This window comes from Aedes albopictus, chromosome 1, assembly GCF_035046485.1.
Source record: "Aedes albopictus strain Foshan chromosome 1, AalbF5, whole genome shotgun sequence".
NCBI lineage: Eukaryota > Metazoa > Arthropoda > Insecta > Diptera > Culicidae > Aedes > Aedes albopictus.
In genome coordinates, this window is record NC_085136.1 from 224,815,986 (window position 1) to 224,828,810 (window position 12,825).

Genomic DNA, 12,825 nt, shown 5'->3' on the forward strand with positions numbered 1-12,825 from the left:
TTAGACAAAACCAAAGGGCAAAAGTCGTCCATACATTGTTCCTTGATTGCACTCTCCCCATTCCATTCATACCACTCAAGTGTCTCATGCTAAAATAAACTCCTTAACCACCAAACCTGCATTCAGCTGCATTTCAAGCCATTTTAAATTAATAAATCATCATCATTAAATATGCAGACCACCCTGAAAAGTGCAGTGTCAATCCCTTCAACTTTGAATGCATTTCTGCGGAATTCACTTCTGTCATCATGATTCAACAAAATTACTTCGCAACGTATGTACAAAACCCATCACCAAATCAGCTTGAACCCTACATCGCGTTTCGCTGTACTTCAGCCAAAGATGAATTTGAACGCGATCAACATTCAACAGTTCAAGCCAGGTCACTTCGGTTTACCCGAATTGCAACCACCATTATTTCTGTCAATTCTTCGCATCAACGCTTGTCACAGATAAGATATTCAAACCCATGAATTGCATATGCGGCATCACATTTCACGTTAGGGTATGGTTCACATGTCCCCGACGGAGAACTTTCACCCGTATCATCGTGAAAAGGTGATGTTGGCAAATTTGTGTAACCGAGCGTGGTTCAATTGTATACAAATACAGTTAAATGAATGAATCACTTCCTTTCCGGAAAAGGAATCCACACCATCGACCCAGAGCCAAGCATCCGATAACATTGAACTTGAACAATGTGCTGAGTTTTTGTGTTGAATCATACTGCTACACTTAAAACTGACTGCTGACACATGACAGGGAGAGTTCAAAGAAATTTGCGAAGGTCTGGCAAGCCATCCCCTTTCGCACGTTCAACTCACATTATTGGTTCATTCAAATGCTTATTTATTCAAATTATAATCGGTCAACTACACCAGCACGCGTCTCGGGTATTGAAATTGATCCACGACAGAAATCTGTTTACCCTCGCGTATATCCCCGGATATTTGGGCTTTGCACATCCGTAGCCGTAGGACACCACACCTGCCAGGATGTACTTGTCCGTGATGGGATCTGTGATGTGCATGGGTCCCCCGCTGTCGCCTTGACAAGAATCCTTACCACCCTCGGGAAGCCCCGCGCAAAGTACTCGATCGTTGATTTGGAACTTATAGTATTCGCTTTGATTCCGACACTCTTCGCTGGACAGGATCGGGACGGTTACTTCCTGTAGCGTTCTGGGGAATGTGAAGTTCCCTAGCTTTCCCCAACCGGTGATGATACCCTACGAATGAAGATAACGTTAGAACTTTTTCAAACATTTTACAAACTCTCTGATAACTTACATCGAATCCAGCGTAGGTCTCACCCTCCACAGGCATACAAACCGGATACAGGTGATCAGTGATCGGAACCGTTTCGTTTAGCTTGAGCAAGGCTAAATCGTTCATGATGAACACCACCGCATTGACGAACCAATTGGTCATAATATACGAAACCCGTCTTTCGAACGATTCCGGTGCAGGGCGTCCACGATCATACAGGAGGAACTTCACCGAGAACAGACTACGGTCGGTGTTGAAAACACAATGGGCTGCCGTTAGGACGTAGCGATCGTTAATCAGCGTTCCTCCGCATATGAATCGGTTGTTATAGTACAGGGCAACCATCCAGGGATATTTGCCCTCCTTGGCTTTGGTGCCACCGACTATGCGAGAATTGTTGTTGTTTATGCCGCAAGCTAGAACGAAAAATATATAAGTAGGTTAATTTCGATCAATGATTCTCTATTATATTTCACGTCATGTAGTGGTAAGGATCCACCCAATTTATGGGTGGTTATAAAATCCAAAGATATATTTTATAGCTTTTGCCAAACGAAAAAAAAATAGAATTTGTATAAGGCGATCATTTATAAACCACATCGAAAAAAAAATGTTGGCTCCTACCCTTCTCCGCTTTGTCGTACACTTTTGTTTTATTTACACTGGAATCTCTTTTCATGCCATGGACTGGGGATTTTTACGCTAGCGCTTCAATTAGGAAACTTAGAAAAGGTCTTGCTTCTGGGCATTTGAGATAGGGCCAAGGGTGTTTCCAGAGAGCCCGAAAAAGGTGATTCCAAGATACTCCAAGAACTTGTTTCAGGGAATTCCAGAGGCCTTAACAAGGCGTTCCAACTGGTTTCGTTGGCGTTTCAATAGAATTTAGGGGGTTTAAGGACGTTTCAATGGACGATTCAGGGGGTGGTGTCAGGTGCCTTTCAAGTGCGTTAATAGGGGTTTCATGGGCGTTTATGGCACTTAATAATCATTTTAGCAAGTTTTAGCGTTTCAAGGACGTGCCGAGAGTTTATAAATGCATTCGCTATCAATTCATGGGCGCTTCAAGGGGTTTTAAGGTGCGTTACAGGGGTAAATGAATGAGAATTTATTCAGTTAACATCGAATTCATGATTATACTGAATCAACAATTTACCGCCATAATACTCGATTTGCAGCTGCAGCTCTCCTACGTCGGTCACGCCCAACACTCGCCAGATCATGGTCCACCTGGTCCGCCCATCGTGCTCTCTGCGCTCCACGCCTTCTTGTACCATCCGGATGGTTAGCAAACACCAACTTTGCAGGGTTATTGTCCAGCATTCTTGCAACATGCCCTGCCCACCGTATCCTTCCGGCTTTGGCCACTTTCTGGATGCTGGGTTCACCGTAAAGTGCAGCGAGCTCGTGATTCATCCTTCTCCGCCACACACCGTTCTCCTGCACGCCGCCGAAGATCGTCCCTAGCACCAGTCGCTCGAAAACTCCGAGTGCTTGCAGGTCCTCCTCAAGCATCGTCCATGTCTTGTGTCCGTAGAGAACCACTGGTCTTATTAACGTCTTGTACATGCATGGTACATTTGGTGCGGGGTGAATCTTTTTTGACCGCAGTTTCTTCTGGAGCCCATAGCAGGCACGACTTCCACTGATGATGCGCCTTCGTATTTGACGGCTCACGTTATTGTCAGCCGTTAGCAAGGAACCGAGGTAGACGAATTCTTCTACCACATCAAAAGTATCCCTGACTATCGTAACATTGCTGCCAAGGTTGTCCTGTCTCGCTCAATCCCACCTACCAGCTTGAATTTTGTCTTAGCCGCATTCACCACCAGTCCGACCTTTGCTGCTTCACGTTTCAGGCGGGTGTACAGTTCTGCCACCGTTTCAAATGTTCTAGCAATAATATCCGCAAAACAGACAAATTGGCCGGATTTCGTGAAGATCGTACCCCGGCTGTTGAACCCGGCTCGTCGCATAACACCTTCCAGGGCGATGTTGAATAGTAGGCAGGAAAGTCCATCACCTTGCCGTAGCCCCCGTCGAGATTCGAATGAACTGGATAGTTCACCCGAAATCCTTACGCTGTTCTGTACACCGTCCATCGTTGCTCTTATCAATCTGGTAAGCTTCCCGGGAAAGCTGTTCTCGTCCATGATTTTCCATAGCTCTGTGCGGTCGTTAATGTCGTATGCCGCTTTGAAGTCGATGAACAGGTGGTGCGTTGGGACCTGGTATTCACGGCATTTCTGGAGGATTTGCCGTACGGTGAAGATCTGGTCCGTTGTTGACCGGCCGTCGATGAAACCGGCTCGGTAACTTCCCAAGAAATCATTTACTTTGGGTGAAAGACGACGGAAGATGATCTGGGATAGCACTTTGTAGGCGGCATTCAAAATGGTGATCGCTCGAAAGTTCTCACACATTAACTTGTCGCCTTTCTTGTGGATGGGACAGATTATCCCTTCATTCCACTACTCCGGTAGCTGTTCGGTTTCCCAGATCTTGACTACTAACTGGTGCAGACAGGTGGCCAACTTTTCCGGGCCCATCTTGATGAGTTCTGCTGCGATACCGTCCTTACCAGCCACTTTGTTGTTTTTGAGCTGATGGATAGCATCCTTAACTTCCCTCAGCGTGGGAGTTGGTTCGTTTCCGTCCTCTGCTGCACCAACATAATCATTTCCTCTGCTACCTTGGTCCTCCGTGCCTACATTCTCTTCGCCATTCAGGTGCTCGTCGAAGTGCTGCTTCCACCTTTCGATCACCGCACGTTTGTCCGTCAGGAGGCTCCCGTCATTATCCCTGCAGACTGAGCCTTTGCGGGATGTGTTGAGGATCTGGTAGAACTTGCGTGTTTCCTGTGAACGGCACAGCAGTTCCATTTCCTCGCACTCCGCTTCTTCCAGGCGACGCTTTTTCTCCCGGAAGAGACGGGTCTGCTGCTTCCGCTTCTGTCTGTATCGCTCCACATTCTGTCGGGTTCCATGCTGCAGCATTACCGCCCGCACTGCATCCTTCTCCTCCAGAACCGCTCTGCACTTCTCGTCGAACCAATCGTTTCGTCGACTCCGTTCTACGTACCCGATAGTGCTCTCGGCTGCGTTGTTGATGGCTGCTTTAACTGTACTCCAGCAGTCCTCTAGAGGAGCCACATCCAGCACACCCTCGTCCGGCAACGCTGCCTCGAGATTGTGCGCGTATGCGGTGGCGACATCCAGTTGCTCCAGTCGCTCTTGATCGTACCGGGCGGCCGCTGGTAATGTACTTTGTTAATAACGGAGAGTTAATAACCAGGTAGTGATCAGAGTCGATATTAGCGCCACGATAGGTCCTGACGTCGATAATGTCGGAGAAGTGCCGTCCATCAATCAAAACGTGGTCGATTTGCGATTCCGTTTGTTGTGGTGATTTCCAGGTGTAACGATACGGGAGGCTGTGCTGGAAGAAAGTGCTACGAATGGCCATGTTCTTAGAGGCGGCGAAAACGATGAGGCGTAGGCCATTTTCGTTCGTCAGCTGGTGGGCGCTGAACTTTCCAATCGTCGGTCTGAATTCCTCCTCCTGGCCTACCTGAGCGTTTAGATCCCCTATGATGATCTTGACGGCGTGGTTTGGACAGCGATCGTACTCGCGTTCGAGCTGCGCGTAAAATGCGTCTTTGTCATCCTCAGCGCTTCCGGAGTGAGGGCTGTGCACGTTTATTATGCTAATGTTGAAGAATCGGCCCTTGATCCTTAACCTGCACATTCTTTCGTCGATCGGCCACCAACCGTTCACGCGCCTCTGCATGTCGCCCATCACTATAAAAGCTGTTCCCAGCTCACGTGTGTTGCCGCAACTCTGGTAGATGGTATGATTACCTCTAAACGTTCGCACCATAGATCTCGTCCCAACACACCTCCTGCAGCGCTACGATTCCGAACCCGCGGTCCTTCAGTATATCGGCGAGTATGCGGGTGATCTGGATGAAGTTGAGAGATCTGCAGTTCCACGTAACGAGCTTCCAATCGCAAGTCCCTTGTCGTCGCTGTGGTCTCTCTCTCTCTCTTCTTGGTGTAACGTCCTCACTGGGACAAAGCCTGCTTCTCAGCTTAGTGTTCTATGAGCACTTCCACAGTTATTAACTGAGAGCTTCCTCTGCCAATGACCATTTTGCATGCGTATATCGTGTGGCAGGCACGAAGATACTCTATGCCCAAGGAAGTCAAGGAAATTTCCTTTACGAAAAGATCCTGGACCGACCGGGAATCGAACCCGTCACCCTCAGCATGGTCATGCTGAATACCCGTGCGTTTACCGCCTCGGCTATATGGGCCCTGTGGTCGCTGTGGTCGTCGCCATTGGTATCGGTTCGCATTCTTCTCTTGTATGTAGATTTTCCGGTGCTAGTCTTTTTTTACGGCTGGCTCGCAGGGCCTGACACCAACCCAATAACCCAGGAAGCTGGGCTTACCTTCCCGGAAGCTACGGGTTCTGCATTGGCATTTCCTCCAACAACAGTGCTAAATAGCTAGACTCAAGCGCCAGTCTTCGCCGGGGGTGGTGTTTTTAATGGGCGCCCAGAAGATAATATTTTACCTGAGGTTCCACCCCCTAAATAAAGAAAAAAATAGAAACAAAACAAGCAGCGCTTCAATCCTTTGTCTTTCCTACGAAAAACAAAGGATTGAAGCGCTGTTTGTTTTGTTTCTTATTTTTGTATTTTTTGTTAGAAGAGAGCACCCATGAAAACAAAAAGAACGGAAGCAATCGGTGCCGTAATCGCTTGTTTTCGAATAGGATGAACATGGGAGCGTGAGATTACTGATGGCACACATACCCTACAATTATAACCCGTTATGTGGCCGGCAAACTTTTTGCTTTTTTCTACACCGTGTATTTTAAATGGGTGCTGGGTACCCGGGTACCCTGCCGGCCACATAAGGGTTAAGGATAATATACTTGGGACCGATCTTGTAACGACTTTTCGAACCCTTCAAGCAGAGTACCCTCTTCGAATGAGTGTAATCAGTTTTGTACAATATTGATTACACTCATTCGAATACTTGGGACCAATTTCTTCACATATGCTTAGGCCTTTACAACTTGTATGCATTCTGCTCTAAAACATAATTTATGAGGGGTTGTTATTAATTTGGGAATCCCGCTAAGGTTTAATGAAGCAAACATTGAAAAACAGTTTTAATGACACGAACAACTTTTTTTAAATACTATGTAGTTACCTAAAAATCCATTGAATGCGCTTGCTGCTTATCTTTGTTTTTATCCATAAGGCTCCGCAACGCAAAAAATGTGCGGTTCGAAAAAGGCTCTGAATGTCATTTCAAGCTCTCCATGGTAAAGTTTTGCAGAATCGCCTCAATCTCCGTTTAACCTTCGTCGTGCATTAGGGTCATTATGACCCGAAACGCGATTTCAAGCATTAATATCTTTTTTGTTAGTCAACTTATCGTAATAAGACTCCTTGACTTTTAATATTTTGCAGAAACGAGTCTTTTTAAAAAAAAATATTTTTCTTAAGGTGAAACCAAAATGGCGCCACAAAAAAAGTTACGAATAATGCATTGGGGTCATTATTACCCAGAAATTCAAACTCTTATAGAATGATGATTTTTTCATCAATTCAAATGACCAAAGTCTTGTTTGATAGATAATTTCGTCAAGCATTTGTTGATATGTTGAAATAGTGGTTCCGGGAACATTGGCCACCGGGAATCTTCTACACAGGGCACCATGTTGGACATGTAAGATAGCACTACATTTTGCCAGTAGTTGTGGAATATCTTGCGTTCTGGACTACTATCCAGTATCCTTCTATACTGTCTTCGGCAAAGTTGCTCAGAAGACTATAAGCTTTCACATAGAAAACAATTTAGTTTGAAAATCACTCACTGCGTGGCACTAGTGTTCTTAGGAGCGTCCAGTTCAGACTGAACGTCGTATATCTCGTGATCTGAACCCAGGCCCGTGCACAGAAGTGGCGCCAAGGGAGGGATTTGTCCCAATTTCGACAAAAGGCGGAGAAGCGCCTAGTGTATGAAGCGTCGGTAATGGGGAACGGGGGTTTAACGCGAGATATACGACGTTTAAACTGAGCTGGAAGCTCATAGGAACACTAGCGCCACGCAGTGAGTGATTCACGAACTAAATTGTTTCCTATATGAAAGCTCATAGTCTACTGAGCAACTTTGCCGAAGACAGTATGCTTCTGAGTATTTTCGCCCCCCAATTTTGGTTTTTCACACTTTCGCCCCCTTAGGTTTGATTTTTGCCCCCTAGGGTGTGATTTCGCCCACTTTGGGAATCGTTGGGTTAAATTGTTGGACCCCATTTCTCTAAATCATCCCTAACGGGCGTACCGCGAAGGCAAGGAAGAGAGAGAAATGCTAAGAAAGAGGTTTTAATGCTGAAGAGGAATGCTGAAATTCTATGCTTTTCAGAACATTAAAATATTTAGGAGCCGGGACCCGTGACGCAGTATTCACACGTTCATTTCATAAGTGGATAAGTATTTGCAATTTTTCGTCAGTTGCTCTGAGCTCATTGCTTTAACAGATCCCATTAATTAGATATCGGTGAACGGAAACTCACAATGGTCCCCCAATCGGACTGGAAAGAGAAACAACAGCAACTCCATAAGAAAAGCATGGAGTTTGCAATACAGTTGACTCTCTACATCTCGATATTGAAAGGACCATCGAGATAAGGAGAGATCAAACTCAAGAACCAATTTGTAATGCACACTAGATTGAAAAATCGTCCGTAATTAGGAAAAACCGTCAACAAACAGATGTCACCTCGAAAAGAGATCTAGCAACCTGTTTAAACCGGCATATCGACATAGGGAATCGCGCCACTTGGGCGGTGGCTTCTATTTTCGTCTGTTTTCCACTATAACTCAGTCAAATTTGAACCAATTGACACTATTTTTGCAATGCAGTGAGATAGGTATAGTATCTACCCGTGTACAACATTTCTAGTCAATTGGTTCAAAATTGACTGAGTTATAGTGGAAAACAGACGAATATAGAAGCCACCGCCCAAGTAGCGCGAAAGAAAATCTAGAACAAAAACGAATGAGTTCGCATCGAGATAGAGAGATATCGAGATAAGGAGATATCGACATGTAGAAAGGTAAAATGTATGCAGATTGAAGGGACCGTGGAAAGCATCGAGATAGGGAGAGATATCGAGATGTAGAACATAGACATGTGGAGAGTCGACTGTAATTGGCGAGTTTTTAAAGTGTGCAATAATTGGGGATTTACCCTGGTTATGAATTTAAAAAAAAAATGAAATTGGTGATTGCAATAACAGCTAAATGCGCGATTTAAAAATAAAATTTAAAACGGCATCTAAATCCAACAATTGTTCAATTGTTCATTGAAATATATATTTTCTCTTCAAAGAAATGTGAAGTTTTGTACATGTTACAACTTGGAATATCGAGATATAACGCAAAAAAATAGGTGCAATTTTGGGACCTTTTCAGCCCCTTGGCAAGGGAGTAACAAAACAAGAACTGTACAGAATCCGATGCTTCATTGCCTCTCATTGACAATGCAGTAGTACGACATGCACTAAATACAGTCAGGTTTTTTTACGCGAGGAATACGTACCGCGTTAAAAAAAACTTATTTCAAAATTAAAAAAAAAAACGCGTTAAAAAAGTCTCACCATTTCTCGACGAATCATGCAAAAATAAGACGATGATTTTTTTGTATGAACTTGTACCGACTTTTCGAACCCTCTAAGCAGAATACCCTCTATGAGAGTGTAATCAGTTTCGTACCTTTTAATTCCGCCCTATGTTGCTTATCCTTTGACAGATACGCGTATTTCGACTACCACTTGTAATCTTCCTCAGTGTCAGTTATCCACTGGTTTTTAATTTAAGTTTTAATTTACGCGGTCGCGTAAACGAAAACCGCGTAAAAAAGACCTGGCTGTACTAAGGATACGAGTAATGCCACAAAAGATCTAAATGGTAGCAGTGGCTCACCCGAACTGAAAAAAATATGACCAAAATAAAATACAATTCTACCCTGTATTGTTTAACCTTTTGGAGCCGAATTTTTTCGCCGCTGTCGATGCAACCTCGCTGGTGTCGAACACGTTTGTTATGCTCGGTTTCATCGCTGGGGTCATATATGACCCCTCCAGCTCCAAAGGGTTAAACAAATATCGGTCAAATTTGAGGTCATACAAAACAAGCAACAATTGAATAAAAAACTTAAGTTGCAACTCAGATAGAAAAGTACTTCATTGTGCAAAAAAAACTATCAATACTCACAACAAACGGGGCAATTCGTTGGCTCCGCTCGATACGCAAATACGCTGACAATCGGCAACCGGAATACATTAGTCAACCACGTCCACCAGCCTTGATTCGTGGAAGGCGCCTTCCAGTCTCCATTTTCCTGCACTCCTATGTCGGAATCATTCCCATTTCGCACAACCACCTCCTTTCAAGTGGTGCAACAGATTATAAAACGAAAAGAAACTATTCAATTATCATACCATTACAAACTCACACTTTCGATGGATACATTTTCTCGAGCTTCGTTTTCCAAGCGATTGGTCCATCGTTCGCCATACGTTTGAAATAAACCACCGGATGTGACCGGAACCACTTCAAGGAAATAACTTCCGACCGCCAGGAACGCCACAATCAACACTAGATTTCCCCTCGATGTCATACTGGTAGGGAGAAGCGTGCACACGCCGATCAGCCAACTATTGAACTTGAACTAATCGGACCCTACCGACGGACCAAAACCTTATTCATTTCTCCAACTTCGCTCTCCGACGTCGTGGTACGTTGTGATGGTCGTCATTGTGCCCCATCGTCCATCATCGGAAGTTCCCCCGAAAATGAACAAACGCAGGAAAAAATAAACCGGTGTATGGTGCCATATGAGACATGCGGCTCCTCATCCGCATGCATGAATTGACCCGAAAGTAAGAGTGTCGCCAGCTCCCCCATAAAAAGGCGGCGTTGTTGGCGGGGAAAAAACGAGTGATGAGCAAACAGAAAGAGAGAAGCTAGGCATGCTTCTGTAGTAACGGTGAAAAAAAAAGATGTGGTTTGTCGTGTGCACACCAATGGCGTGTACTGGGAAGGGTCAGTAACGAAGTCTACTAAATTGGATTAAAATCATATCGAATAGTGGGCCAAAACTCCAAACTTTTCGTTTTATGTCTTTCGTCGCCCCCTTTCCGATTATCTCTATCTTTTCGTTGTCTATCGATAAAGCACTTTCGTTTTGGTTTCATTATAAATCATGATGATCCGTCCAAGTTTAAATGTCTAAGCGAGAAATCCAATAAGTAACGTTTTCTCGACATGAATCTCTGGGCAAGTTCCACCGATCGATAGAACCGAAAATTAATCCCTAGCTAATCCCTAGCCGTTCAAGACCAGAACGTCAGGCAAGAAACTCGTCGTTGTGATTGTGTTGTTCAACAATGTCCTTCTGTCAATTCCAATTTCGCTCGCTTGCGTATCTATCCACTGTATTTTTTATTCCTTACTCCAACTTACTCCCTGTTACACCGAGTAGTATATTCTATTCATCAAAAAAGCCAATAAAAATTAATTACGATAAGGTCTTTTTAATCAACAAAATAGTATCTACAATTGACCTCCCCTTCCGGAAGCCGATCTGGCTATTCGGGAGACCCTTTGTGTGCCTGTACAGTCTGTTGAGGATGATTAACTCGAGCACCTTCCCTACCGTGTCGAGCAAGCATATGCCGACGGATGGTTTTTCGCCCTTGACAGTTGTGCCAGTAAGTAAGTTAGTAGCAGTAGTACCAGACTGCAGCTTCCAAACCTCTGGGAAGACTCTCATCGCCAACCCCAGTCTCTATCTGCCCTATAAAAGGAGGCCAAGGACAAGGATCATAACGTAGAAAGACTCCCTCGATGCTCCCTTCCAACATCTCTGGAGACTGCTCTGTAGAAGCCATTTAATCTCTTGTCACAATCCTGTGAACTCGCATTGGCACTCTGATGGAGATAACCAATGCAGCCCTTTTACCCATCGCTCATTTCGCTACTCATAAGTACATGATGGCGGCATCTGCCTCCTGGCCTGAAGGTCCGCGGCGCAAGTCTGCAATCGTTCGAGTCCACCAGTAAGCCGGTGGTCTCTCATTTCTAGGGTTGACTTGCCTAGGCATGGTCGCATCGCACGCACGCAAGCGCACCGTTACTAGCTAGCCATCGCTTCAACTGAATAGGTTTCGCTCACGGCAGAACGCCTCCCTCGTCGTTGAAGTATGATGTCTTCCACCTACGAGGGATTGGCTTTGGCCTTGGCCTAGCCGCCTCTTCCTCTACCCGCTGTTGGCATGGTTTTCAATACTGTAGCGAACCGCCAGGTGATCGCTGTGGGTGTAACTATCGTCTACCCTCCAGTTCGAACTATTAGTTAGGCCAGGACTACAAACAGTAACGTCAATAATCAAGTCCACTCCGTTCTGACTAAAGGTACTTTTGGTACCGACATTAGCCAGATCAACATCTAGCATAGCCAGTCCCGCTAACAGGATTTGACCCTGCTGGTTCGTGAAAAGGCTTTCCCATTCCAGGCTCTGAAGTCACCCGCTATTACCATAGTCGTCATATAGTCCAAGATGTGCGTGAACTGCTCGATCGACCACCGCGGAGGCGCATAACAAGTACAGTGGAAGATCCCGTTTGCTTTGGCGACCACGAAGCCCTCATTGGTATTATACACCAACTCATGGATGGAGTCCCAAGCAACCAAAAGTTCGGATAAAATAGGATGTTTGGGCTTAATCAGCTATTCGAAGGAAGATGAAAAGCATTCTATTCAGCTCCCTTTTTAAGTAATTAACCGAACTTGAGTTCACAAAAAGTATACTTGTGTCGCTGAAAAGAACGCTATTCAGCTTAAAAATAAACTTCGAAAAAATGAAAAAAAAATGTGTTCAGTCCTCAAACAAGTTCAAAACAAGTTCGGAACGGATGATTTCAAGTTGTTGGAATATGTCCAAATGAACTATATTTGAGTTTTAAAGGCACGCAAAAGTTCAACATGAGTTCGGTTAATATTTGATTGAACTCTGTTTTAAAGTTCAACGTAAGTTCTTTTTGAACCTTTTTTCGACTTCAATGTTGTTTTGAAGAGAAGTCAATAGCTTGTACATGTACTTCCAAGTTCATAAACAATACAAGAGTAATTTTTTGGAGAATTAAGTTCAACGAAACCGGAATTGAACCAAACTTGAACTTCTGAGTTCGTTCTTCAAGTTTAATCCGAACTTTTGGTTGCTTGGGGTATTTACCCGTCGTCCATATCGCCGCCATTTTTCTGGACACATCCGCGACCCTATTGCCGTTGTCGGCGGGTAATCGGTATGATGGTGATACCCGTGCTCCACTCCGAAACCGCCTGGCAAAGCAATTTCTGAGCCGCGTCACAGTGGTTCAGTTCAGCTGCGTTGCCTGCACTGTGATTTGTTCACTACGACTTTCTTGAAGGCCGGGTACCTTGGACCTTCCGTTGGATGCCTGTTGTTCACGGATTTC

General features: G+C 44.8%; 1 protein-coding gene across 1 annotated transcript; it reads right to left on the reverse strand.

Annotated features, from left to right (window-relative positions):
- Nucleotides 1–836: 836 nt before the first annotated feature.
- LOC109430380 (trypsin-1) lies at nucleotides 837–10,577 on the reverse strand. Its single transcript, XM_019706442.3, has 4 exons — nucleotides 9,815–10,577; nucleotides 9,559–9,730; nucleotides 1,290–1,684; nucleotides 837–1,228 (listed from the first exon to the last, which is right to left on the reverse strand). Exons 1-4 carry the CDS (start codon nucleotides 9,962–9,964, stop codon nucleotides 869–871), a joined length of 1,077 nt encoding a protein of 358 aa, XP_019561987.2. The 5' UTR covers nucleotides 9,965–10,577; the 3' UTR covers nucleotides 837–868.
- Between the last annotated feature and the right edge of the window lie 2,248 nt (nucleotides 10,578–12,825).